This window comes from Paraphaeosphaeria sporulosa (genome assembly GCF_001642045.1).
Source record: "Paraphaeosphaeria sporulosa strain AP3s5-JAC2a unplaced genomic scaffold CC84scaffold_6, whole genome shotgun sequence".
NCBI lineage: Eukaryota > Fungi > Ascomycota > Dothideomycetes > Pleosporales > Didymosphaeriaceae > Paraphaeosphaeria > Paraphaeosphaeria sporulosa.
Window position 1 is genome coordinate 1,037,193 of NW_017253365.1, and position 24,699 is coordinate 1,061,891.

Sequence of the window (24,699 nt, forward strand, 5' to 3'; positions counted from 1 at the left end):
AGAACATCATCAGTATCTACAGAAGAAGTCTGGTCATGTGAAAGCACGGCGCTGGGGAGGTGTACGCTTCGACTGCGGTTCCGGTATTCGGAAGGGATTCCGACGGCTCCATCGAAGCAAGCAAGCAGAATGGTGCCTCAAGGATCCGACTCTTGCGATTCCCTTGATCTGCCCATCGAATAACACGAAGACAATTACGATGGCGTGCTGCTGCAGCGGGAACAGGCCGCCTTGTTCGGGCAAGGGAGCCACATGGGCGCTGCCCCACATACCCGCGATCGGGGCTTTCTTGACGGCAATCATTCACAAAAGTCACCACGGCGGGCCAGCAATGCGTCTCGGTGCAACACCACGCCCCCCCTGCTACCATGGAAAAGATTACGGATAAGATCAATGCGCTGCCCGGTGGCGCAAACTACTTCTCGCTCGAGTTCTTCCCGCCCAAGACGGCCATGGTACGCGTGCCCCTCCATGTCTGCGCCCTTGATGCGCGCAGGCGTCAAAGATGATGCCGGGACGCCGAATTGATCTGCTCGCAGGGCTTCGCGAACCTTTCGTCCAGACTCGAGCGCATGGCGCAGGCGCTGAGGCCGCTATTCGTGAACGTAACGTGGGGCGCGGGCGGCTCGACGGCGACCAAGTCGCTCGAGCTGGCCGAGATATGCCAGCGCCAGCTGGGCCTCACGACATGTCTGCACCTGACGTGCACCAACATGAGCCGCAAGCTCGTCGACGAGGCGCTCGAGCACGCGCGCGCGCTGGGCATCCGCAACATCCTGGCGCTGCGGGGCGATGCGCCGCGGAGCGAGGAATACAGGGACGAGGGCCAGCTGCCCGAGGACGACTCGAACAAGGACTTCACGTGGGCGGTGGATCTCGTGCGGTACATCCGCAAGCAGTACGGCGACTACTTCTGCATAGGCGTCGCAGCTTATCCCGAGGGCCACTCGGACCAGAGCCACCCCGAGGCGCAGGATCCCAAGTTCGACCTCCCGTACCTGGTGGAGAAGACGCAGGCTGGCGCCGACTTCCTCATGACGCAGCTCTTTTTCGACGTGGATGCGTATGACAAGTTCGAGACGATGCTGAGGGAACACGAGAGCGGCGCGTTTACGACGATTCCCATCATTCCTGGCCTGCTGCCGATCCAGTCGTACCAGATCCTCAATCGCGTTTCGAAACTCTCGCATGCGAGGATCCCCGCGGACATCGTGGCTCGTCTGGACGCTGTGAAAGGCGACGACGAGCTGGTCAAGCAGGTGGGCATAAAGGTGCTGAGCGAGATCGTGGACCATCTGAAAGCACGGCCCAGCCCCACGAGAAGAGGGTTCCACTTCTACACCTTGAACTTGGAAAAGGCTGTCTCACATATCGTCGAAAGCTGCCACCTGATACCACAGCCGCTCGACGATGACGACGACGCCATCGAGCTCACCCCTGGCGCCGACCTCCAACCCCCGGAAGGTGCACTGCGGACCAAAGACAGACGACGGTTATCGTCAGTCAACTCTGATCCGCGGAATCGCGTCATAATATCCAAATCCTCCCACAGCAAGTCGAGCAATGCCTCCTACGGAGTCCCCGAAGACGAAGCAGGCATCCCCCAGGGTCCCGTCACTACCCGCGCCAACACGCTCGCCATCTCCGAAGGCGAAGGCTCTCTCGGACGCGAAGCAACCTGGGACGACTTCCCCAACGGCCGCTGGGGCGACGCGCGGTCTCCCGCCTTCGGCGAGATAGACGGATACGGGCCCACGCTGCACGTCTCGACGCCCCAAGCGCTCAAGCTCTGGGGCCATCCCGTCGACAAAGACGACATCTCGAAGCTGTTCCGCCGACACATCGAGGGCGACCTTGAGGCCATACCGTGGAGCGAGCAGGGCCTCTCTCCCGAGACCAGCACAATCGCGAAGGAGCTACTTGCTCTCAACGCAAAGGGTTGGTGGACCGTCGCCTCGCAGCCCGCGGTCAACGGACTCAAATCCACCGACCCTGTTTTCGGCTGGGGCCCCAAGAACGGCCTCGTCTTCCAGAAGCCCTTTGTAGAGTTCTTCCTCCCCGCTGCCGACTGGGCGAAGCTGCAGCCCCGGCTTCAGGCGCACGACCAGGTGACGTACTTTGCGTCCAATGCAGCAGGTGACTTTGAAGCCAGCAACGAAGAAGGCGTCAATCCCGTTACCTGGGGCAGTTTCACCGGCAAGGAGATTGTGACGCCGACCATCATCGAGGCGGTGAGTTTTAGGAGCTGGTGCGAGGAGGCGTGGAGTATATGGCGCGAGTGGCAGCGGATTTACGCACCCCGGACGGAGACGAGCAAACTGTTGGGAGAGATGAGGCGGGATTTGTGGTTGGTGAATATTATTTGGGGGGATTATGTGGAGGGAGAGGGACTATGGAGGTTTTTGATGGAGGAGTAGCACATGCAAGGGTGGTAGGAACAAGAATACGAGTACTAAGAGAGAAGAACGGATGGACACGTAAAGAGTCGATGGGCAGATGGAGACGGACACGTTAGCCACCAAACCCCCAATCAAACCCCGGCTCACACGCCCCCTTCAAGACCCTCATCTGCTCACTGCTAAACACCCCCTCAACCCTACACCCCTCCAGCACCCCGCCCAACAACTTTTCTACTTTCCCCCACAGCCGCAGCTCCTCGATCACCGCCCCCACCTCCGCGAAAACATTCCCGTACGCGGTATTATCTGCATGTCCATCCCCGTCCACACCCCCCTCTTCCGAGCTCGTTGCCTTCCCTTTTCCTGTGAGATCCCGCTTGTACCGCGTGAAGACCTGATTCCGGAGCCCAAGGAGGTCCTTTAATACTTCGTGCAGGAGCTCGCGCCGGGCCGGGCTGGCGCGCAGGGCGGGGCGATCATCGAAGCTGTGCTGCATGCGCTCGGCATCGGTGAGGAGGGCGCGCAGATCGCGAATGGCGGGTGTAGGCTTGATTAGGGAGAGGGTGGCGAGTGCGGCTGTGGCGTCGCTGGTAGATGGCATTGTTGCGGTGAAGGTCGCGGCGGTGCTTGATGGATGGCTTCCAATGGTAGAGGAGGGCTTGCGAGGAAAACGTGGTGTGCATTCGTGATCCTGCTGGCTCTCTGGGGTACGGTTTAGAAGGGGTGAGAAACGGCGGGAGAATGAGGTTGAGGGCGGAGCAGGAGCGAAGTTTGGAGGTGCGTTTGTTTAGTGATAGTCTTTCACGTGTGCTTCGTGTCGAGCAGCGGAGGTGAAGCGGGTTTTGCGGATTGAAAAACGTTTGAATGTTTTCCAACCCGTTGGAGTTGATGCCATGCGGTGCCATACTGGGCGTTTCCCTTTGCAAGAAGACGCGCGATTTGGGTTGAGGTTTTCGGTATCTCACCAGGTGCGGATGTTGCTCTGCTTGATCGGTAGGACGCACGAATGGCTGCTGCTACCTGGCTCTAAGGTAGAATTGCAACCCCTGAAGTCAGATGCCATGTAAACCAGTCGATTTGTTTTCGACATTCGAAATCCATATCCTACAGCCGCTGGAGATCTTCAAGCATTCTGTTCATGAGTGGATCGTCTCTTGGACTTCCTTCAGGCATGCCATTTGCACTTGGTCTTGTGGAAGGGCGTAGAAGCGGGTGCTGGCATAGATTGTATGCATTGATCACCTACCTGAATTGTCTGTCTGCCAACGGTCCGTTTGGCGTCTTCGGGCTGGTCACGACTGATTTAGGACGCTTCTTGAGAATACTGCACACAAGGTTAAACATCTTATTCAAGCCATCATGCCTCGCATTTTGGAAGTTTTTCTTTCCGTGACCTGACTCATTCTTTCCAAAAGCATGGCTTTCGATGTTCTAACTGATTCTACATTTGTTGATTTCAATCAGAGGTCTGAAAGCATGAGAAAGGGTGCAGATTGTTTCCTCCATATGGGCGTGTAGGAGAACTTATAGGAAATTAGTATCGGAGATGTCTTTCATCATGGTGTAGGGATGAATTCGAGATTAACCGGAGATGGTTCGGGGTGAAGTTGCGCCCCTCAACGGGAGGAACGGACAAGTTACCCCGCACGCGCTGCATCTCGCAAAATTAGGGTGACCATAGGTACAGAATCCAAAGCATCATCTCCTCTTGCCACTCTTTCTTGTAAATGATGCCGGGCGCAAACTGTACTGGTCTGGCCGTGCTACGGTGCTGCAGGCCCGTCCCCTGGAAGAGCACCCAGATTGGCAAAAGCGCTACCGTACTCTGCGGGTCCGGGGCTCTTTGCACCGAGGATTGAGACCGCTGATTGATGGAATGACCCATTGCTCATCCGACATCACAGCTCTCATGCAAGGCAATTGAATCCTTTCGCTCGCTTTGAGTGGGGGCGTTACATAAACAAGGTACAAAGCTGGTGATTATGCATCTCCTCCCCCCAATTACTACTCCCGGGAGCGCTGACCATGGCGGGTGTCGGAAATGCAGCACCTGCGCCAGAAGACTTCAAGGCTAAGAGAAGGGACTACAATAACCCAGTTTTGCCAGGCTGGAACTCTGACCCAAGCTGCGTGTTCGTGAAAGAACATGACAATACGCTCTTCTGCACGACTTCTTCTTTCCTTGCCTTTCCCGGCATCCCAGTGTATGCTTCTAAAGACTTCACCAATTGGAAACTCGCTTCTCATGCCATTACCCGTCCCGACCAGCTTCCAGAACTTGGTACGAGTGGCGGCGGTCCTGGGCAACAGAACGAGGGTATATGGGCATCGACGATCCGATATAGGAATGGAACATTCTACCTTATCACAAGCTATGTCAACTTGCGGACCTGGGGCCCAAAGATCCTCTTGTTTAAAACGACGGATCCGTTCAAGGATGATTGGGAGGGCCCGTTGAGGATGGAGAACCCAGCCGGTGACATTGATCCAGACCTGTTCTGGGACGACGATGGCAAAGCATATGTCTCTGTCGCTGCCGGCATCTACATCACAGAGATGGATCTCACTACTGGAAAGGCCATTGGTGATACATTCAAGGTGTGGAATGGGACCGGTGACCGCAACCCTGAAGGTCCACATCTGTACAAGAAAGATGATTGGTACTATTTACTCATCGGCGAGGGCGGCACAGAGACAAATCACTCTGTGACTATCGCTCGCTCGAAGAACATTCGAGGGCCGTATGAGGGCTACGAAAAGAACCCGATCTTGACGGCTAAGAACACCGACAACTATTTTCAAACCGTTGGTCACGCTGATTTGTTTGAAGATGCTTCAGGAAACTGGTGGGCCGTTGCATTGAGCACTCGTTCTGGTCCTGAGTGGGCCAACTACCCAATGGGCCGCGAAACCGTTCTAGTACCTGCGCAATGGTCAAAGGGTGGATGGCCGATTATTGAACCCGTTCGTGGTAGACAATCCGGTCCACTGCCAGCAATCAATAGAAGAGTACCTGGAGCGGGGCCTTGGGCAGAAGAGCCCGATGCTGAGTATTTCGAACCTGGAAGCCAACTTTCACGGCAGCATATCCTTTGGAGGATACCCAAGGACGAACTCTTCGCTATCTCCCCACAGGGTCATCCCAACACCTTACGCATCTCTCCTTCGAGGGTCAATCTCACATCCGACGCCAGTTATCAGCCTACTGAGGAAGGCCTCGGCTTCATTGCGCGCAAGCAGACCAGCACCAAGTTCACTTTTAGTGTCGATTTGTCGTTCAAGCCTACGACAAGCAGTGGCGAGGCAGGCATCACTGTTTTCCTCACACAGCTACAGCACATTGATCTCAGCATCGTTCATCTCCCCAGCAGCTCGCATAGTGAGACATTGGTGCCGCATCTGAAGTTCAGTGTTGAAGCGACGGGGAAGCCCAACGAGACGGTGCCAGAAATGAAGACCATCCCTGTCCGGGAATCGTGGCTTTCTCACCCCATACAATTGAAGGTGGAGGCTGTGGACGAATACAAATACGTATTTACTGCTGCATCCACCTATCACCCATCCCAAGTTGTGCACGTGGGTGAAGCGAATGCAACAATTGTGTCTGGAGGAAGTGGGCCATTCACAGGTAAGTTTTTGACATCGAACGAAGGCGTTCAGGACTGAACGTGACAGGTACAATTATCGGCACTTTCGCAACAAAGAATGGTAACGAAAAAGAGACTGCATCCGCGTACTTTAGTCGGTGGATGTACACTCCTATCGCGCAGGCTATCGATGCAGGCGTCTATGTTCCTTCCTTTGTTCATTGATCCAGACGAGAATGCACCAGGGATAAGCCAAACCATATAGAATCAACTTTCTCAATTTCCTCAGTGTGACCATAATGCATTGTTCGCTACGCAAGCCTGCATTTACTCCACAGTCGCCACCTCTTCATCACCAAACAGCACCGCCCTCTCTCCCTTCGTCCACAGTATCTTGAACCCCCACCTCCTAATCTTCCACAACCCATCCCCTTTATCCCTCACCACTTCGATATCATACAACGACCCTGCCGTATACGACGTATCCTCTACACTCAGCTTATCCTCCTCCCTTATATGGTATGAAATCGCATGGGCCGACAACGTTGCCGTGTCAGCGCCGTCCTCGACCGCAATGCGCACGTTGCTGATGATGTGCGTAGTGATGACTTGGAAGACGCGCTCGAAGAAGGCGCTGATGGCGGGCCAGCCTGAGACGACGGTCGGGCCGATGGCGATGGTCATGGTGGAGTCCTGAAGACAGGCGGATTCGAAGAGTGGGCGAGAATTGGTGTCGAGGCCGAGGATGCAGCGGGAGAGGGCGTCGGTGATTGCTTCGCGAGGGGTGAGGGAGGAGAGGGAGATTGGGGGTAACATGGTCAGGGGACGCAGCTCGATAGTAATGGTGAACTTTTGAGTCGAAAACTGATGATGGTGGTGATCGGAGAGAATGGCACTTTGCGTTGGCATCATTTTATATGTCACTTCAGGCCGCAGATAAGTTTTGGCTTGTAAAAAGACCCTTTTGTCTTAGTCTGGGAGATGCGTAGGTATCATTTGAGAGGCTTGCTCGGATTTCCTGTACACTGATTGGCTGCGCCAATATAGCACGTTCTAGTGCACGACGGCACCGATGCACACCGACGGTCCATTAGGCATTCGACAAAGCATCTCGACGGATTAGCATATCCTTTATTATATCGCTAAGTCTCTAATATGTGTGCTTCACTCAATTTGAGAGCAGATGTTGCATGATCCCAAAGAGGCCCCTAGCGTTACTTGGAGCATTGGGCCGGTGAGTCTTTTGATGTTTCGTAGGGTAGGCGATTTCAATTGAAAGGATCAGAGATCGCGCCTGATGTTGCCTTGCTCATAACCTAGGACCAAGCTCTATTGCACGGAACAGTAATATACATGAAAGGGTGCCACGTGTTGCACACCCCTGTACAGACACTAGCCGCTAATTATTGCAAGGCATCAGCGTTCAACCTTGGTGTCACCTAGTTATGCTTTCATTTCAACAACATGCACTGTTCTCTGATCCTACAAGAGCTATCGTAGTTGACATAATTGACGTTGTCTCTGTGCAAGTACATTGATAACCGCACTCAGCGCCATTGGAGCAGAACAAGATTTACCAACTACGTACCCCCTTACCTAAGTTCCTATTTCCTGTGTTTGATTGTGCGAGAATGCTGAAGCAAAACTTGGGTATGATATGAAACAGGATCTGAGGTAATTTTCACTTCAACTGGCGGTATTACCACTTCGCAAAAGTTCCCAGAGCCTCCAAATGCCGTGGAGTGTACTGTGGGCTGTAGCCATACTCATGCCTTGTTCAAGCAAGGCTAATTCCATTCTCAGACGTTGCTCCCGACTCAGAACTTCTGCCATCAAACAATGCCGAAATGACCTTCGCAAAGCATTTTCTAGGGCAATGCTTTGGCCGTTGAGACTATGGTGCTTCACTCTCAACGTACTGTTGTTCCACCAAAAATTGAATTGCGGGCTCCGCTTGTCAGGGTTCAGCACGTCAGCAAAAATCTCCCTGTAACCGGCCAGCAATTGAACGCTTTGTGTAGATTTGGCAGCAATAGTGGTCCCGGAACTGTCGGCGTCGGTCTGTATGAGCTGTTTGATGGTAAGCAGGTTACTCGAGATTGTTTGTGCGATCACGGCGCCAGCAGAGTCAGCAGCTGAGAGTCTAATGAGGGCCAGCCTCTCAAGGAATGTCACAGTTGCCATCATGTTTAAATTTGTCTCCATTCGATCCGTTAATAGAAGGACTGAGATACAAAGCCTTCGTCTTCTCATAATTAGGAAACAATGATATTGCAAGGTATCGAACAGCTCGGCTATGAAATTGTGTAGTAAAAATGTTGCACTGGAGACTTCTGCATGATGTGCAGACAAACGCCGGATGCCCGAAGACCTCGTGTCTGTCCCGCCTTCGGTGAATTCGCCATTTTCGCTGCCGGCCCGATAGTAGCGACTTGCTCTTTTGCAAATTGGTAAGCTATGCAATCTCCGAAGTCTGCGACTAGCTTCGGATCACTATCTTTGGCCAACGAGAGCTGTTTCCATGTCGAAGGGGCCACGATCTACGTATAGCATAGATCCTTTGAGGGGAGAGTCGTGAAGGACGAGTGGGGTTTACCGAGTGTCCGTCGGTGCTAGCGGCTTTCGCTGTCGCCAGAGCCGCGGCTTTCCATATGTGAGGCTGTGATTGGCCGCAGGCTCCACTATATAGAACAGGTTGGCTGCGTCGACATCATCACTGAAGACATCGTCAAAGACTTGTTGTCCTGTCAACACGCAAAGTTCCAACCAAAAGAGTCACCGGCAGCAAATCTGAAAATATGGCCAAACTCACTGTCCACCACCTTCAAGTCGGACAGGGCGAGCGGATCCCCTTCCTCCTCGAAGAACTCGGCATCCCGTACGAAATTAAGCTTTACCAGCGCAGCCCTTTTCTTTCACCACCAGAATTGAAAGAGAAGCACCCAATGGGAGCATCGCCTCTACTAGAGGACGCCACTTCTGATCCGGAGAACCCGCTCTTGCTCGCGGAGTCAGGCGCGATCGTCGAGTATGTGATCAACAAATACGGAGACGGTCGACTCGCCCTACCGCCTTCGCATCCAAATTATGCCGACTACCTGTACTGGCTTCACTTCTCGAATGGCAATTTACAGCCTACCATATTCCGTAGATTCCAGGCACGCATGTTCGGGATCGATTCGCAGGACCAGCGTTATCAAGGCACCGATGAACGCGTAAAAACGGCCGTCGGGCACCTCAACAACCGCCTGAAGTCGAATGACTACTTAGCCGGCGACCAATTCACCGCCGCCGACGTGATGACGACGTGGTGCTTCACCACGATGCGTCGGTTCGAGCCCTTGGATTTGACCGAGTATCCTGCTATCTTGGCATGGCTAAAGAGAGTCACGGCACGACCGGCTTACCAGAGGGCAATGAAGAAAGGCGACCCAGATGAGGATCTAGAGGCTTCGATCAGTGCGGCTGGACCTCCGCGGTTCGTACCCAAGTCGTAAGCCGCTCTCCTGTATAGCGCACGTTGTATTTGGGTTGATGAGAGTAGGAAACAGAAGCTGTAAGCTCGAAGATGTATATAGCTACCTGACGCAGAAACATCGAATATGGGATAAATTCTCATATATCGTTTGTATATAATTCTTTCTGCCGCATCATAAAAACGGGCTATGTGAATGCTCGGACAACGCCAACATGGGCTTTAGCTGCAGGTAAACTACAAGATCGGATTATGAAGTTGTTCCCGATCCGATGTCGCCTGATGAGAGACTTTGCGCGCGTTGTAATCTCGCGGTGCAGTAGCGATTCCATTTTTGGAAAGTAAGCCCCCACTTCTGATGGTCCATCCCTTCAATCTCTTACTACACCTCACCATCCCGGCCATACTTCCATCGCTCTTTTCGGCTTACCGCATCTTACACGTTACTGAGAAGTGTGCGTTATAGTCTTGCCGTACGACTGGCGGACGATTGCCTGTGCGCGTCCCAATTGGGCATAGTCCTGCAATGAATAGATGAAGAGTCCGTCTAATCGGTCGCGAAGGAATGACTGCAGCGTGGCCGTGCATTTTTCGACTCTTAAAGAACAGTTTAATTGCTAATTGTCGTTCAATTGCCTGGGCTCTTTTCCTCAGTATTCTTTCACCATTGTATCGTGCATTCACAATGGGAGTCCTCAAGGTTTTATGCACGTGCGCCCTGACTTTCTGTCTGCTGGCTAACCCCAGTTTTGCTTGTGAGTCCATCGAAGATTGCACAAAAACCTGACTAAATCTCCAAGCTCTGAATGGTGCCATTCCGAAAAAGTTTGGCATCGTGATGTTTCGCGCCTTTGACACGACTGATATAACCGCACCTTTGGAAATTCTCAACTTCATAGGCCTGCTGTACAACACTGAAGTTGTCTTGCTGTCGGATACACTGGAACCTGTCTCGACGCAGCCTCTGACAATGAACCCGAAGAACTCGTCTGTCTGGACGACATTCACGCCTACGCATACATTTGACACGGCGCCCGAGGTGGACGTCCTCATTGTCCCTGGAGGTCCTGGTGCACGGAACCCGAATAGTCAGTGACTCCCGCACACATAACGGAAAATTTCCGGCTAATCTGCTTCTGCATCCAGTGACCGCAGTATGGAACTACATCGCAAAGGCAGCACCCAAGACGAAGCACGTTCTGACGATCTGCACGGGATCCGGCGTCGCCGCGAAAGCCGGCATCATGGACGGAAGGAAGGCAACAACAAACAAAGCGGCATGGAAAGAGATTACCGCATATGGCCCAAACACTGAGTGGATCCCCAAGGCTCGTTGGGTGGAGGACGAGTCCGCTGAGCCTCCAATCTGGAGTTCGTCGGGGGTAACATCTGGGTTCGATATGCTGCTTCAGTTCGTGGAAAAGAAGTATAGTCTCCAGAATGCGACGTATATGGCGAATCTCATTGAACATGTCCGCATCACGGACCCCAGCAATGACCCGTTCGCCGTTAACATCAACGGGACAGCTGCTTAGAATCGTTTACCAGACAATACCGGAGGAGAATATTTGTACAGTATCTGCTTCTAATGGCATACGGTTTATTGGACTGAAGCTGATAGAGGGGAGCATTTACAAGGCACTCCTTTCAAAGAATGTAATTTTCACTGGTCTCAACCCACTGACCCCGACAGCCGCTCATATGACCATGAGCGCTTCCACGCTACCTATTTTCACAGATGAAAACTCATTAGAGTCCCTCAACCCACAGATACATCATTGGAATATTGCGGCGCCAGCACCATGTGTACTTTTGCCCTCCCCCTACATTACGGCCACCACCCGGGCGCTGTTTAGAAGTAGCCAACTTGACAATCCTAGTCAGCTACTAGTTTATACCCTCTACCAACGCGACATAAGATACACGATCAAAGGATGGACACCTTGGGACAGAACATCATCGTTCCGTTGCAAGTCGATGAAATCAAAGCCGGACTGAACAATTCTCCATACTATCACCGTCACGTCTTCAAGTCCAGCGGACGTTCTCTGGAAGGTCTTCATCCGTACCCTCTGCGTCACATTGCGATGCTTAGCTTCAAGGAACGGGCAGAGCTTCTTGCTCAATGCGAAGATATCGAGTTGCAGTGGGACCCAGAAACACCACGAGACGAGAAGTGGCGTTATGCGAAGACCCGTGAGACGTTGACGAAGATGTCTCAGCATGATATCGGCGGAGATCAGTCCGACGAAAGCGTCCCAGATGGCACGTTTCCGGCCGTATCATTTCGCTTTCCACGTGTGCAAAAGGCCTTGGATGAACGTGGCAGTGCTTCTCCAGACAAGAGTCAGCACCTAACGCGCAAGTTTTTAACTCCAGATGGCTGGGTGGCCGAGCGAGATCGTATCCTTGACATGATCGCTCCACGCACTGTCCCTGCGAGTGTGACAAAGATGAACAATAAGACGACTTCCGATGAAGAACTGCTGTACGCTGCTGATATGTTCAAAACGAGTGCAGATCAGACCGAGAAGAAGCTTGCTTTCCTATCACCCGCGTTCAGCCAAGGCTCTAACGCGAACCAACTGGTATCTCATCACACGACAACGTCCAAGCCAACACGTTCGGAAACTTCTGCCCAAGAACTTGCAGATGAGTCTTCCCAGAAGCCTCCAGGCGGAGCTGACCGTGATCCTCAAGCTGAAGAGCATCAAACCCAAAATCGGGAAGGTAAGGCACTTATTTTGGAAGAAAACGGTCCCCTTGGTCACTATGTTGATATTGTTGCTAATGAATCCTTTGAAGAGTTCCAGCATGCTGTCGCTGCCGCTGCCGCAGAAGATGCCCTAAGCGTGGCCGCGCTGTTCACGAATTGGAAGTACCAAAAGTTACATCCCAAGATTTCAACTTTAACCGACACTGAGCAAGATCTTTGCACTGCTCTAATTTCCCATCATAATGGGGAAGCAGCTACAAATGCCAAAAAACCCCAGGAAGATGACGCATGCACTGTCGAATCATTGGAAAATCTGCCGGAGTCGGCAGACGAATATACGGCATCGCATCGATTTCTTAAGCTTGCGAAATCTCTACACGGAGGCTCCGACAACATGTCTGACTCTGACGAGGAAGAAATGTATCAGACTACGTTCTCTATAGGGTCAGGTGTTCCACTGGCCCATCGTAGCACGACTATACCTGCGCCAGAGTCTCCGTCGATCCTTTCTGAGACTCCCTGTGCCTCTTCAGGCGATAGCGATGAGCTTCCACCTGAGGATGAAGCCGAGGATGCTTCTGTATCTAACACTTCAGCTACAGAGTCACCACATCCTATGGATCCGGCTTCGGACCACGAGAATGATTCGTTAGTTAATCCTTCCATCGAGCCAACGACGCATCCTCCGGAAGATGAAGGTACGCATACGCCCGATGCACCCGAGCTGGTCATGCCCACATTCCCCCTCTCTGCGTCCTCAAGTTTACTGCATAAGTTCGTCTCTGACCACGCATCTCAGGTCCTCCACGACTTTGACCAACGCCATGGTACGGCCGCAACCGCAATTGCTCGTTCGCATGTGCTCCAACGCTCTACCCCAGTTCCTTGGTATATGGATCCAGCGGTCACAGCCATCGATCGTGGCAAGATTAAGCTGGATGACATCGCAGAAGCACCAGAGTACACTTCCGGTCTTGCTCATCATGGCGATGCGTATACTCAATCAGGCGATGAGGACAACGGGTTGGGCTTGGAAGACACTCACCATCAAAATAAAGAGCATCTTCACTTGCCAAACGAGGATGCTGATGCAGCACTTCCGAACTTCGAGAAGCATGAACAAACTTTGACACCGGAGCTCCAGCGCATCAAGTCGCCATTGGCTCAGCCCGCACCTCCACTAGCACCGGCTCACGTCAACCCGGATGATCCAGTCTATGAGGCTGTGATCTTCCCAAACGAGACCAAGGAAGTAATCGCAGTGCATCCTGGGAAGCCTTCCAAAGTGAGGCTTGATGTGCCTTCGCTGCTCAACTTCGATGGAGAGCAGGTCGATGATTGGGCGAGAGATATCCTCGCAGCCATCCACAATCACAAGTTTTTGGCAGACCTAGCAGCCAGCCAGCACGAGACTCCAACAGGAAATGCCTACATTGCAGCTGAAAAGAACGATGGCGAACATATCGAGGTGCCGGATAATGGCCAAGTCAAATTTGCAGAGGGCCACGCAGTCAAGGTGCAACTAGCCAAGGAAACTCCCAGTATCGAAGTGGTCCCAAATCACTCAAAGGAAGCTGTGCAACCCACGATGCTCGGTACCCCAGTAGCCGTGGACGAGCGCGCCGTTACTCTAGCAAATTGGGCTTCTCTTGTACAACTCGATGGTCACCGCCTTCTTGAGCCTGAGAATCCGGCCGCTACGCCTTCCATCCGACAAGACCACGTTCAGCCTCTTAGCTTGTATCCTCTCCCAGTCTATCAAGAGCGCACAGAGAGCCGTTCAGAAGCGCCGCTCGTACGGTATCTTCGGGTGTCTGCGTATCACCTCTCTCTCATCCTCTTCTACTATGTCATCATCTCCTTCTTTCTTCCAGGTACAAGCGTACCGGCGAGTCTCTACCTTGTAGCGAGCACATTTTTGGGCGCCATGTGGGCAGTCCTATACTATCTTCAGCGCGAGCCTGACAAGCCTCGTACTGCTCGTGTCATCGATCGGTCGAAGAGCACCACAAAGAAGCGTTTTATCAAGATCTGTGGGACTCTGTTGGCTGTTACTGCTATGATTGCCGCAGTGGCGTACGGCACAACGCCGGGTGAACATTCTAGGGAGAACCCGGCCTCGGTGGCCACAATTCATGCGATTCAGGCGGAGACGTTGGCCGTGTGTACCAATACGCTTGATTGGGAGACTGTATTCAGGCCCATCACCACCTGCCTTGTGAACACACCGAATCCCTTCCTCATTATTCCAAGAGATCCAGCGATTAACCATATCGCTAAGGACTCTGCCTCCGTGTTTGACTCTGACTACGAGTCCGATTCCGACATCTACGATTCCTATGGCAAGCCCAAGGCTGTCGCCACGCGTGCTTCTTCAAATTGGCCCAGTCAACTCCTGGGCCTGGGTGCTGGCGTTTTGCTTGCGGGCGTGCATATTTGGTGGGCACAGAATGGGCTTGAGGTATATCTCAAAAATTACTTCTAGTTCTTCTGTCGTTGCTGGAGGTGTCAAAGGGAAATATGGTAGGAAGCTTACAAAGAGGATGAGATAAGTGCCGGCCATCAGCGGTGCGGCAAGATATGAGAGCACTCAGCGATTCATGGGGAAATTATAGTCGGTATGTTTTTCTCTCCCATAGACAACGGTTGGGAAGTAAACTCTGGATGAGGTCATCCATGCAGCACAGCATAGTATAAGTTTACGCAACCATGCATTCTTTCAGACAGTTCATCCGTCCTGAATCATAAGTTATTTACATGTTAGCGATAGATGGTGGCGACATTTTGGTGGTGGAGAAAGAAGGAGAGAGAGTTGAAGCTAGGTATGGGAGGCTCGAAGAGGGCGTCAACTTGGGAAGAAATGTCATGACCCTTAATAAACTCATGAGGTTAAGGAGGGATATGATTCAAAATCTGAGTGACGAGGATGTGTAGTATGTAATATACGACTAGGTAATGTGTCGGTTATGTTCCAGGGCATGGACCCATCGAATGTGGTTGTGAGCTGTTTTATGCCTGGGAAAGATATGAGGTTTGCCCATCTTTTCCTAGATGCGGTCCACATCATTTTCACGAAGTCTGAAGCTTACACTTCAAGAGATTTTAATCTAGGCAAACCGAGCAGAACGATAGGTAGACAATGGAGACCACGTCATCTTCTCTCACTCGTCTTCTTCCATTCCTTCACCGGCATTTCCCCTCTACATCGTTCTCAATTTGTCCCACTTGCGCATCATGCTTTCGGCTCAGATGCCACATGAAAACAGTTTCACTCTGCTGGACTCGATTCACCGAAACGTTCTTCAAATCCCCACCTTCCTGCGTTATATCGTACCTCTTGTCCAATGTAGCAAGCAGGCCAGTGGTCGCACTCGGAATGGGCCACGGCTCCTTCGGCACCAATATCTTCTTCTCATGTCGCCATCTTCTCGGTGCTGCCACATTCTGCTTCCTGTCTGGGTCGATGTAGCCGTACATCATGAAATCGATCAAGTATTCCTGGATATCTAGTCCCCGGTCGATGGCTTCGATGCGGACTAGGTCCACAGGTGAGTGCATGCTCTCACCCTCGAATATCCAGCCTTCACGGGATAAAGTTCCCATATTATCTGCTACAACGCCGTGCTCTTCTGGATCAGCCAACCATGGATTTGTATCGAGGTCGAGGTCTTCTTCGTGGTACGTTCTGATGAGCATGTCCGTTAAATCGTCGTAGTCCAGGGTTTGCTGTCCAACAAGAACGTTATGGAGTGTTGAGAGCGTCTTTTGTGTCAACAGCATGTGCGAGAGATCGATGAAGCCGTGATTGTGCACTGGATGGTTGAAGTGCATGTCGAGCTTCATAAGGAATAGGTGAAAGAAGTAAAGGTCTTGGTTGGTCCAAATAGTGTTATCGGCTAGGAAGGTCGTGCGGAGTGTCGTGTTGTTCATCTCCATTAATAGCCAGAATTTCATGAGAACGATGTACGTCTCACGTGGGACCCGATGTCCGTTGGTTGCTAGGATTGTAAGGATAGTTCGCACCACGTTGTCTCGATGTATGACCATCTGAGTCCACCGTAGGCTGGGTATGTCGCGAGCGAGGTGAGGGCGGCCGTCCATCGGTCGCAGCATGGGGTCGCTGATACATAGTTCGGGAAAGAGCACCCAGCTGAAGATGTAGGCAGCCTGGGGAGCATGGTGGCGCGCGAAGTCGTGGATGATCGAGGTGCTGTATTTGTTGAACCTGTAGTGAAACTCTTTGTCGATTGCGTACAGGTCGATGATGGTCTTCTGTGACAACCGGATCGCAAACTGAAAGAAGAGATTGGGATGGCGTAGAATAGCTTTGTATACGCTGAACGGCAGCGGCGCATCTGAACCAGGCAGGCAGGGACCCCACACATTGGCTGCAACGTTCTCGCGGCGATGGCGATGGCGGCGCAGTATTTCGGGCGCTGTAAGGCGGGACGCGGGCGCCATTATGTGAGATGCAGGAGCCGAGATCGTGATGGTAGCGCTCTTGCCATCGTCGACCTCGTCGTCGGCGACACGCTTACCCTTTCCTTTGGTGCTCATTGCGGCCTCGGTCACTGGATTCACCCTTCGTAGTTTTTTTGAAGTGAAATTCTGGAGCCGAAGGCGAAAGAGCTGACACCGGTCATTAAAGTTAGTTCGCGTGAATGATGGGTGGCGCTTGGGAGTCGGCGTCGGCTTATGTTGAACCAGTAACTTCACCCGCGGCTCTTAGCCAAAAAGGAGAGCAGGTTCCGGTGAATTCAATGACACGAGAAGACCAAGCCAGTGTGAAGGTGAAGAAGAACGTGAGTGATTGTGATATCAACAAAACAACACCATGGCACATGTTCAGTAGAAAAGGAAGGAGCGAGAGGTAGACAACTCCACCATCTAACAACCCACGCCGTGAAAGCGTAATATCATCATATAGTTTGGAGACATTTTGAAGCCACCTCCAGAAGAACACAACGTACCCAGTATTTGCGCTTGCAGCGCTGATAAACCATGATTGTGATAAAAAGACGAGTCCACCATGCAGCGACCTCTTTTAGGTCCACGGGCGCCTGTTGAAGGCCATAATGCATCTAGTCTAGATGAATGCAAAGAACCAACCATGACCGCCCTACGTGAGTGGATGAACACCGCCGTAAACGCCGAACGTTTGCAGCCCTAGTTGTGATACATGAAACGGTAAAGGAGTATACTATGCGCAACCTTTTTAATTTCGCTTGATGAGGTTCAAGAATTCTTCCCTGGTTTTGGCGGTCGACCGCATGCGGCCGAGCATGCAGCTGGTGGTAGTGCTTGCAGTTGTCTTCTGCACTCCGCGCATCACCATGCAGAAATGGCTCGATTCTACTACGACGGCAACACCTTGTGGCTGAAGCATTTCCGAGAGAGCAAGCGCAACCTGTTTGGTGAGGCGTTCCTGGACCTGCAGGCGACGGGCGAACATTTCGGCGATTCGAGCAAGCTTAGAGAGACCGATTACTCGACGGTTGGGGATGTATCCAATGTGCATCTATAATCATCAGCTCACAGTTGCATATACTGTAGCCCGGCTTTCACTACATACCTTGCCAGTAAAAGGCACGAGGTGGTGCTCGCACAGCGAGAAGATTTCGATATCCTTTACTATCACCAGCTCGTCGTGGTCTTCATGGAAAACAGCACCATTGACGATTTCGCGCAAGTTTTCCTCGTAGCCCTTGGTGAAGAAGAGTAGCGCTTTCGCGTAGCGATCCGGGGTATCTAAAAGGCCCTCACGGTCCGGGTCCTCCCCGATGCATTCTAGTATGGTTCGCACGGCGCCTGACAATTTTGCCAGCCGCTGCTCTTTCTCCTCAGCGGTAGCTTCCTTCCGTTCGCGGGTGCCCTTGCCTAGGACATGTCAGTCTCCTGGTGTCAGAACAACCCTGTGCTACATACTCGGCCAGCTCAAGCCATCGAAGTCAATGGTAGGGTGCTGGGTATAAGGACTGTGTGCGCGACTTGTGGCAAGCGGCGTTTTCGGAGAGTGCTCGTCAACGTAGCCTTCGACGTCGATGCCACTGTGAACGAGCTCATACTCCTGGTGCGCATCGTGGCCATGAGTGTCGGCACTGGTGGTGGGCTTGGGAAAGTAGCCGTCGGGCCCGTCGAAATTGACGATCTGGCGTCCGCGATTCGAGGCCTCGATTGACGAGTAGAGGTTGTCGCGCTCTTTTCGGTCGCGCATTTCGGTAGCTTTGTCTTTGTCACCGACCTTGGAGGACTGTGCAAGCGGAGAGTGGCCGTTGATGAGGTGGGCGGGGAGGGGCTTTGGTCTGAAGGGAGGAGATTCCATTGCGGGGAGCTTTTGGCAATATACGTTGTAAGATGTCAGTAAGATACGATCGATTGTCCAATAGTAGCTATCGAAGTGGAGAGTAAAGGGAAGGCAGCGGGAAACCGCAGTCCATGCGCATAGCTCTACAAAATAAGCGCGGCCTGGTCGTGTTGGGTGACTGGATAGAGTTAACTTTTTCCTCGAGCGGAGATCCTAGTGGCGGGTTAGGCTGACGTCGCTCTCCGAACTGAGCAGGGGCCACCTGCCCTGTGCCTTCGCTGCGAGCAAGCGCGGCGTTAATCGGACCGGGGCGTCGCCTCCATCCTTCTTCATCAACAGGCTATCACCACCCCATTCGCATCGCTGTCACCGCCACATCCACAGGTGCGTATATGTCACTGTTATGGCCCGAGCCCTGCACTCAGCTTCACCGGCCTCCAGCGAGAGCGACGCGGGAAGGTTGCGTGTGGAAGGGGCTTGCTCCCCGCCAGTATCCGCTTCATCGACTACCAAACACCCCTTGGCCAGGCGCCCTGCAAAGACAGAATTCGCGCAAAGTATGCGATCAACGACTAGCTGCAAGAAGGGACGGAGGCTCCGATTGATGGAGAGCCATACTTGACGAGGGTGGATCGGGTTTCGGGTATTTGGCATGCGGGCGGGGGCTTTGCTTTCTTTCACCACCTTGTTTGCACCTCACTGCCAGTTGCAGAGGGACTCCAGTCGCCTGCGCTAACCTTCGGCGTGCCTTTGATGGCCGTAACGACTGCAACCTGCTGCTCTCTTACACCCCGAGCAGACGTGCGAAACGTGCGACATGCGCGCAATCCGCGTCCTCCTTCCTTTGTTGGAGCCCAGGACCGATTACCCCGCGTTGGACATCGTCCTTTGACGTGTGTACGCCCTTCGTGCCTCTAATCGCCCTTCGACTGCTGCGATCATGCCCGGCCTCAACCGGTGCTTATTGTTTCGCACAGGGAGGTCCCCTCCCTCGGGTTGTCGAGCAGAGACTTACCTCTCTCTGCACATCTGCACAAACACCTCGAGCTAGAACTTTTGAGTGTGAAAGAAGTCACGATGCAACTGCTCGTCCGACTCTTCAGCATTTGGCCAAGGTTGCTGCCGGCATCTATGATTCAATATTGATATTCGCACGCCTACGCCACGGCTACGACCGGTAACAGATGAGAACCTTGTGCGCAAACCTAAGGTACCTATTTACGGATGCCCGTCAACATTTATTCACGGAACCCCTGGGCTTGTGCGGTGCTGGGTATCGCCAGACAATGCAGTCATCCAGGGTGGGATGTTCCCGCAATGTCCAATCTGTCCATGCTGTCCGCAGCGTCAGTGGCATGTACAAAGCATGCAGTGCCCGCTCGCATCCAGAGCATGCACTTCGTTGTCTCTTTGTCTATAGATAGCCATGTGAAGTCACAGCCTCGTGCAGATAGAGGACTACAGTTGAAGAACAGCAGGTTAATGGTGGAATCTGCACGAGAGCGTGTTCAGAAGAGGCAGTTCTCTCTGGGAAGCTGAAAACAAACGAAATGCTGCAAGGCTGCACGCCCGCAGCATTGGTCACGGTATCGGCGGTTGACGGCTTGGCGCTAACCATCTTCATTTACCTGCAGAGCTGCGCAGCGCGGCCTGGGGGCAAAAGCTGGGCTCACGAAACAACATCTCACAACAGCGGAGCGGAGCATTTGGCACGTTTCTTCTTGCGGACAATCGGGGCACTGCTGCGTTATCTGCCCCTGCAAGGCTACGAGGCGCGGATGAAGTTCGAGCTCTCGGCTAGTGTGCCTTCTGAATGACACTCGGACCTCGCGACGCCGCCCTCTATCACCTCCCTCTGATGATAAGTCCGTCTACATGGCTGGGTTGCGCCGGGCCCAAGAAATAGATCAGTGGAGACCAGAGGAATCGCCCGCGAGAGACAGAGACAGAGAGCGGGTCCGCGATCATATTGTCGAACCCGGCGCTGCGTCACCGCGGCCGGTGCCACGCACTGCGAGGGACGGCAGACGAGGCGATCCCCACGACGCAGATACACGCTCACCGACAAGACACGCGAGGGGACGGTCCGACGAAAGAAGCCTGAGCAGGGAACGCGCACGAAGGCGAAGTCGCGGTGATTATAGGGAAGGCCACGGTCCCACGAGAAGGGCACCCAGCGACGACAGGGCTACCCACACACACCGGCACCACCACCACCACCACCACCACTCCCACCACCATCGAGGGTCGACCCCATCAACGAAGCGCCCACACAGCCGCTCCCCATCCCCGCACTCACACAAGCGAAGCAGGCGGCATCGCAGCCGAAGCACCGTGCGCTCGAGATCGCGAACCCGTCGCGCTGAGACCACCCATCGCCCGTCCAGCAGGGCTTTTTCCCCTCGCTCCGAGCGCGAACGCACGCGACGACGTACGCCTGAAATCGACACGTACAAGCCGGCATCTTTAGCCCGCCGCCGGTCGCCGTCAGCCGACTCATACTACAGGCCGTCCTCGCGCAGGGGACGGAAGAGGTCTCCTACACCAGAGCGGGAGTCGCGGCGGGAGGGGTCACGCAGACGAGACTCGCCCCGGCGACCTCACAGACGAGACTTCTCTCCAACTGACGACACGAGGGAAAGAAGACACCCGCACGCTTCTGTCAAGGATCGACGCCGCAGCCGTTCTCCTGTAAAGGCTCGTTCCCGCTCGCCCAGGCGCAGACGCTCGCCGTCAGCCTCTCCGAATCCCTCCCGTCGCGAGAGAGAGCATCGCAAGAGCCGCTCTCCCCGTGCGTCTCGCCATCGCACTTCCAGGTCCCGGTCGAGGGGTGCCGAACGTTCAAGCAAAAGAGAGAGCCACCCACCTTCCAGACGGAACTCACCACCACCGCCCACCTCAGACGACGAAACTGATCCGAAAATGAGAGGCGGTGCCTATTATCAGGGCCGCGGAGGCCCACACCACTCATACTCACCCCCGTACTCTCATCAGCATCCATCTCAAGGCCATCCAGGTGGAAGAGGTGGCTGGTCCGGACATCAATCCTATCCCAATCAAAGGTCAGTACCCTCCGAGATCTCCACAAACATTTCGTATACCATTCCAGGTTGCAGCATGCAGTTTCCATGTAACAGGAAGCCCGCTAACTTTACCAGTTCTCCCACGCATGGCTATTCACCTAGTCAATCCCCATACCAACAGAATTACTCTCCAAGTCAACCTCCATCCTATCGCGGCGGTTTTCGAGGGAGCTACAATGGGTCCGACAGGAGGCCATCCGGACCTGCCTTCACCCCAGTTGGCGGACGGGGCCGTGGTGCCCAGCCCACACAATTCTCGAATCTGTCTTGGACGCCTTCCTCTGGAACACGTGGCGGTCGTCCGGCCACCGAAGCGCCGCGACATTCGGGCGGTTCTGCTTTACAGCCAACGGCGAGCGTTTCGGCAACAGCTGATACTCAGACTTCTTCGGTAGACGCTGATGACAACCCATTCCGGCCGTCGAAAGACCTTCGGGTCGAGGATGAAGGAGCGAAGGAGGACAAGAAGATGCCACCGCCCACCAAAGCTGCGACCACGCCATCAAAATCAGGGTTCAGTTTCTCACTAAAAACGGCAGCCAGCAAAGCGAAGTTAGCCGAGCAACCACCAGCAGTAGACAAGGAGAAAGGGTCAATACTTGAACAACCAAAGCCGAGGGAGTCATTGAGCCGAGAAACTTCCGTCAAACCCTCTGATTCAAGACCTGAGCGTGATCCTCGAGATCGCGATACGGACCGAAGCCGAGATCGTGAGCGCGACTTCGACCGTGATTATAGAGCTGGCGAACGTCGATACGAACCGTACGATAAGCGCGATAGCTACCTTGACCGAAGACCATATAAAGACCTCCGGGAAAGGGATCCTCGCGACCCGCGGGACTCCCGAGAGTCAGCTTATTACCGTGATAGGGACTACCGTGATCCTAGAGATCGGCATGATCCACGCGACCCCCGAGACCGAGACTCGCGTGATTATAGAGACCTTCGCGACCCACGAGACACGCGCGATCTGCGTGAGAGCCGCGACTACCGCGATATACGAGACCCACGAGACCCACGAGACGAGAGAGATGGGCGTGTCGAGCGAGAGCGAAAGGAACTCCCACCGAATCCAAACTTACCCCGACGACCAGACTTCCGCCCGGACAGTAGACCTATCAGTCGGCCTGACAGCCGAACTGAGCTGCGAAGAGACACTTTACCGGAGAAGCCGGTAAAGCCTGAGAGGCCGAAGACGAGGATAATCAAGAAAACGCGCGTGAAACCACGACCGACACTCTCACCCGACTTTGCCGCCTCAGATTCCGTATATTACCGAAAGCCCGGCAATGAGTCCGTGGTTGGTTCTGGGACATACGGTAAGGTGTTCAAAGGGGTACATGTGTATACCAAAGATATGGTTGCCCTCAAGAAGATACGGATGGAGGGCGAACGCGATGGGGTGAGTCAGTGAATTCCTCGTTCTGGGTAGCCATGCTGACAATTTGTAGTTCCCAGTCACGGCGATCCGAGAAATCAAGCTACTTCAGTCCCTCAATCACGATAACATAGTGAAGCTGCAAGAAGTCATGGTGGAAAAGAACGACTGTTTCATGGTCTTTGAATACCTCTCTCACGACCTCACTGGCCTTCTGAACCACCCATCCTTCAAGCTTGAAGACGCGCATAAAAAGGACTTGGCGAAGCAACTTTTCGAAGGCCTCGACTACCTTCACCGCCGAGGCGTCCTGCATCGCGACATCAAAGCTGCAAACATCCTCGTTAGCAACACCGGACAATTGAAGCTCGCTGATTTTGGCCTGGCGCGCTTCTATGCTAAGCGTAGCAAGCTCGATTATACTAATCGCGTCATCACTATCTGGTATCGCTCGCCCGAACTCCTGCTCGGCGAGACTCAATACGGCCCCGCTGTCGACATCTGGTCTGCCGCCTGTGTTCTCGTCGAGATTTTCACGAAACACGCTATCTTCCCTGGTGATGGCGGTGAGATCAATCAGCTCGACAAGATATATAACGTACTGGGAACACCGACAGTGCAAGAATGGCCAGGCATTGCCGAGATGCAGTGGTTTGAGCTACTGCGGCCGACAGAGCGCAAGCAGAGCACCTTCGAAGAAAAGTACAAGGACCGCCTCACAACAGCCGCGTTCGAGCTTCTCAGCGCGATGTTCGTATATGACCCCGCGCAGCGACCAAGTGCTTCAGACGTCCTCTCGCACCCCTATTTTGCAACCGAGCAGCCCGCGTCCAAGCGCGCATACGAACTCAAAGATCTCGAGGGTGACTGGCATGAATTCGAGAGCAAGGCTCTACGAAAGGAGAAAGAGAAGCAGGACAAAGAGGCCAGGCGGGCCGCGCGCGAGGAAGCATCACGGAAGGATGGTGAGAAGCGCAGGCTGGAGGGTCAAACGGAGTCGGAGCGTGAAACCAAGCGAGTGAAAAGCAGTGAAGCTAGCGCATAGGAGTGCAAATGCGAGTGCGAACATGTATTGTAACTTAGAGAGGGTTTGAGAACGGTCCATTGTGCGCGATGTACAGCTATAATAGCTGGCCAAGGGTGGAAGTGGAGTTGATAATTATTGATACATGTATGGAATAAACATGTCAGAGCGCACTTTTTACAACAAGAACAACGCTGCGATGTGTCTTTTCATCACGCATACTACGTTGCTCTTGCGTTCGGGTCCAGTCCAAAGCCTAGCGTCATTGGAGAGGTGTTGAGCGTTTGAGTCATCTAGCAGCTTAGATCCCTTACCCCACAAGATAAAAAAAAAATCTTCTTCCTCCGGCAACATTGCCTACGAGCGCATTAGGAAAATGTATATATCTATCTATCTTTCGAATATAATCATCAATTGAGGCATCAAGCCCGGCTAGCTCAATCGGTAGAGCGTGAGACTCTTAAGTATTCACGGTCTAATCAACTCGATTACGCGGTATCTCAAGGTTGTGGGTTCGACCCCCACGTCGGGCTGCCTTTTTGCAACTTCGTGCGCATATCTCCCTGTGCTTGCATTCTTATCTGGACCAGACCGAAAACGTGGACTCAATGTGCCACGTTTTTTTTTTGCCGATTAGCACTTGTTGTCTTTACGCATTGTAGCGTGACCGGAAAGAGCGTCCAGGTGTCAGAGACAGCTGAAAACTAGCCCCAAGCATCGCATCATTCTGAGT

The 24,699-nt window shown here is 53.3% G+C and overlaps 10 protein-coding genes and 1 non-coding gene across 11 annotated transcripts; 7 read left to right on the forward strand and 4 right to left on the reverse strand.

Annotated features, from left to right (window-relative positions):
- Positions 1-189: 189 nt before the first annotated feature.
- On the forward strand, positions 190-2,464 carry CC84DRAFT_800226 (methylenetetrahydrofolate reductase 2). The gene is made up of 2 exons (XM_018187460.1): positions 190-455; positions 540-2,464. The coding sequence occupies exons 1-2, from the start codon at positions 369-371 to the stop codon at positions 2,415-2,417; spliced, it is 1,965 nt and encodes a 654-aa protein (XP_018035041.1). The 5' UTR covers positions 190-368; the 3' UTR covers positions 2,418-2,464.
- Positions 2,465-2,511: 47 nt separating this feature from the next.
- Positions 2,512-3,000, reverse strand: CC84DRAFT_1218107 (uncharacterized protein; the record flags this gene model as incomplete). Its single annotated transcript, XM_018182966.1, has 1 exon — positions 2,512-3,000. One exon carries the CDS (start codon positions 2,998-3,000, stop codon positions 2,512-2,514), a length of 489 nt encoding a protein of 162 aa, XP_018035042.1.
- Positions 3,001-4,091: 1,091 nt separating this feature from the next.
- On the forward strand, positions 4,092-6,344 carry CC84DRAFT_1165068 (uncharacterized protein). The gene is made up of 2 exons (XM_018178634.1): positions 4,092-6,027; positions 6,075-6,344. Exons 1-2 carry the CDS (start codon positions 4,425-4,427, stop codon positions 6,209-6,211), a joined length of 1,740 nt encoding a protein of 579 aa, XP_018035043.1. The 5' UTR covers positions 4,092-4,424; the 3' UTR covers positions 6,212-6,344.
- CC84DRAFT_1165070 (uncharacterized protein) lies at positions 6,125-6,944 on the reverse strand. The gene has a single exon (XM_018178635.1). It carries the CDS (start codon positions 6,896-6,898, stop codon positions 6,314-6,316), a length of 585 nt encoding a protein of 194 aa, XP_018035044.1. The 5' UTR covers positions 6,899-6,944; the 3' UTR covers positions 6,125-6,313.
- Positions 6,945-8,705: 1,761 nt separating this feature from the next.
- Positions 8,706-9,718, forward strand: CC84DRAFT_1165071 (glutathione S-transferase). The gene has a single exon (XM_018178636.1). It carries the CDS (start codon positions 8,785-8,787, stop codon positions 9,481-9,483), a length of 699 nt encoding a protein of 232 aa, XP_018035045.1. The 5' UTR covers positions 8,706-8,784; the 3' UTR covers positions 9,484-9,718.
- A 407-nt stretch (positions 9,719-10,125) lies between these two features.
- CC84DRAFT_1165072 (class I glutamine amidotransferase-like protein) lies at positions 10,126-11,185 on the forward strand. Its single transcript, XM_018178637.1, has 3 exons — positions 10,126-10,216; positions 10,262-10,549; positions 10,608-11,185. The coding sequence occupies exons 1-3, from the start codon at positions 10,147-10,149 to the stop codon at positions 10,994-10,996; spliced, it is 747 nt and encodes a 248-aa protein (XP_018035046.1). The 5' UTR covers positions 10,126-10,146; the 3' UTR covers positions 10,997-11,185.
- Positions 11,186-12,590: 1,405 nt separating this feature from the next.
- CC84DRAFT_800426 (uncharacterized protein) lies at positions 12,591-15,087 on the forward strand. Its single transcript, XM_018187462.1, has 3 exons — positions 12,591-12,875; positions 12,977-14,795; positions 14,948-15,087. Exons 1-2 carry the CDS (start codon positions 12,870-12,872, stop codon positions 14,660-14,662), a joined length of 1,692 nt encoding a protein of 563 aa, XP_018035047.1. The 5' UTR covers positions 12,591-12,869; the 3' UTR covers positions 14,663-14,795; positions 14,948-15,087.
- Positions 15,088-15,294: 207 nt separating this feature from the next.
- CC84DRAFT_1260016 (uncharacterized protein) lies at positions 15,295-16,734 on the reverse strand (the record flags this gene model as incomplete). Its single annotated transcript, XM_018184958.1, has 1 exon — positions 15,295-16,734. One exon carries the CDS (start codon positions 16,732-16,734, stop codon positions 15,361-15,363), a length of 1,374 nt encoding a protein of 457 aa, XP_018035048.1. The 3' UTR covers positions 15,295-15,360.
- A 243-nt stretch (positions 16,735-16,977) lies between these two features.
- On the reverse strand, positions 16,978-18,661 carry CC84DRAFT_1147457 (GTP cyclohydrolase I). Its single transcript, XM_018176594.1, has 3 exons — positions 18,103-18,661; positions 17,750-18,054; positions 16,978-17,695 (listed from the first exon to the last, which is right to left on the reverse strand). The coding sequence occupies exons 1-3, from the start codon at positions 18,497-18,499 to the stop codon at positions 17,393-17,395; spliced, it is 1,005 nt and encodes a 334-aa protein (XP_018035049.1). The 5' UTR covers positions 18,500-18,661; the 3' UTR covers positions 16,978-17,392.
- Positions 18,662-20,188: 1,527 nt separating this feature from the next.
- Positions 20,189-24,065, forward strand: CC84DRAFT_800514 (Pkinase-domain-containing protein). The gene is made up of 3 exons (XM_018187463.1): positions 20,189-21,543; positions 21,640-22,966; positions 23,016-24,065. Exons 1-3 carry the CDS (start codon positions 20,357-20,359, stop codon positions 23,985-23,987), a joined length of 3,486 nt encoding a protein of 1,161 aa, XP_018035050.1. The 5' UTR covers positions 20,189-20,356; the 3' UTR covers positions 23,988-24,065.
- Positions 24,066-24,392: 327 nt separating this feature from the next.
- On the forward strand, positions 24,393-24,499 carry CC84DRAFT_t51. Its single transcript has one exon. It is a non-coding gene; the product is annotated as a tRNA-Lys (tRNA).
- The last annotated feature ends 200 nt before the right edge of the window (positions 24,500-24,699 follow it).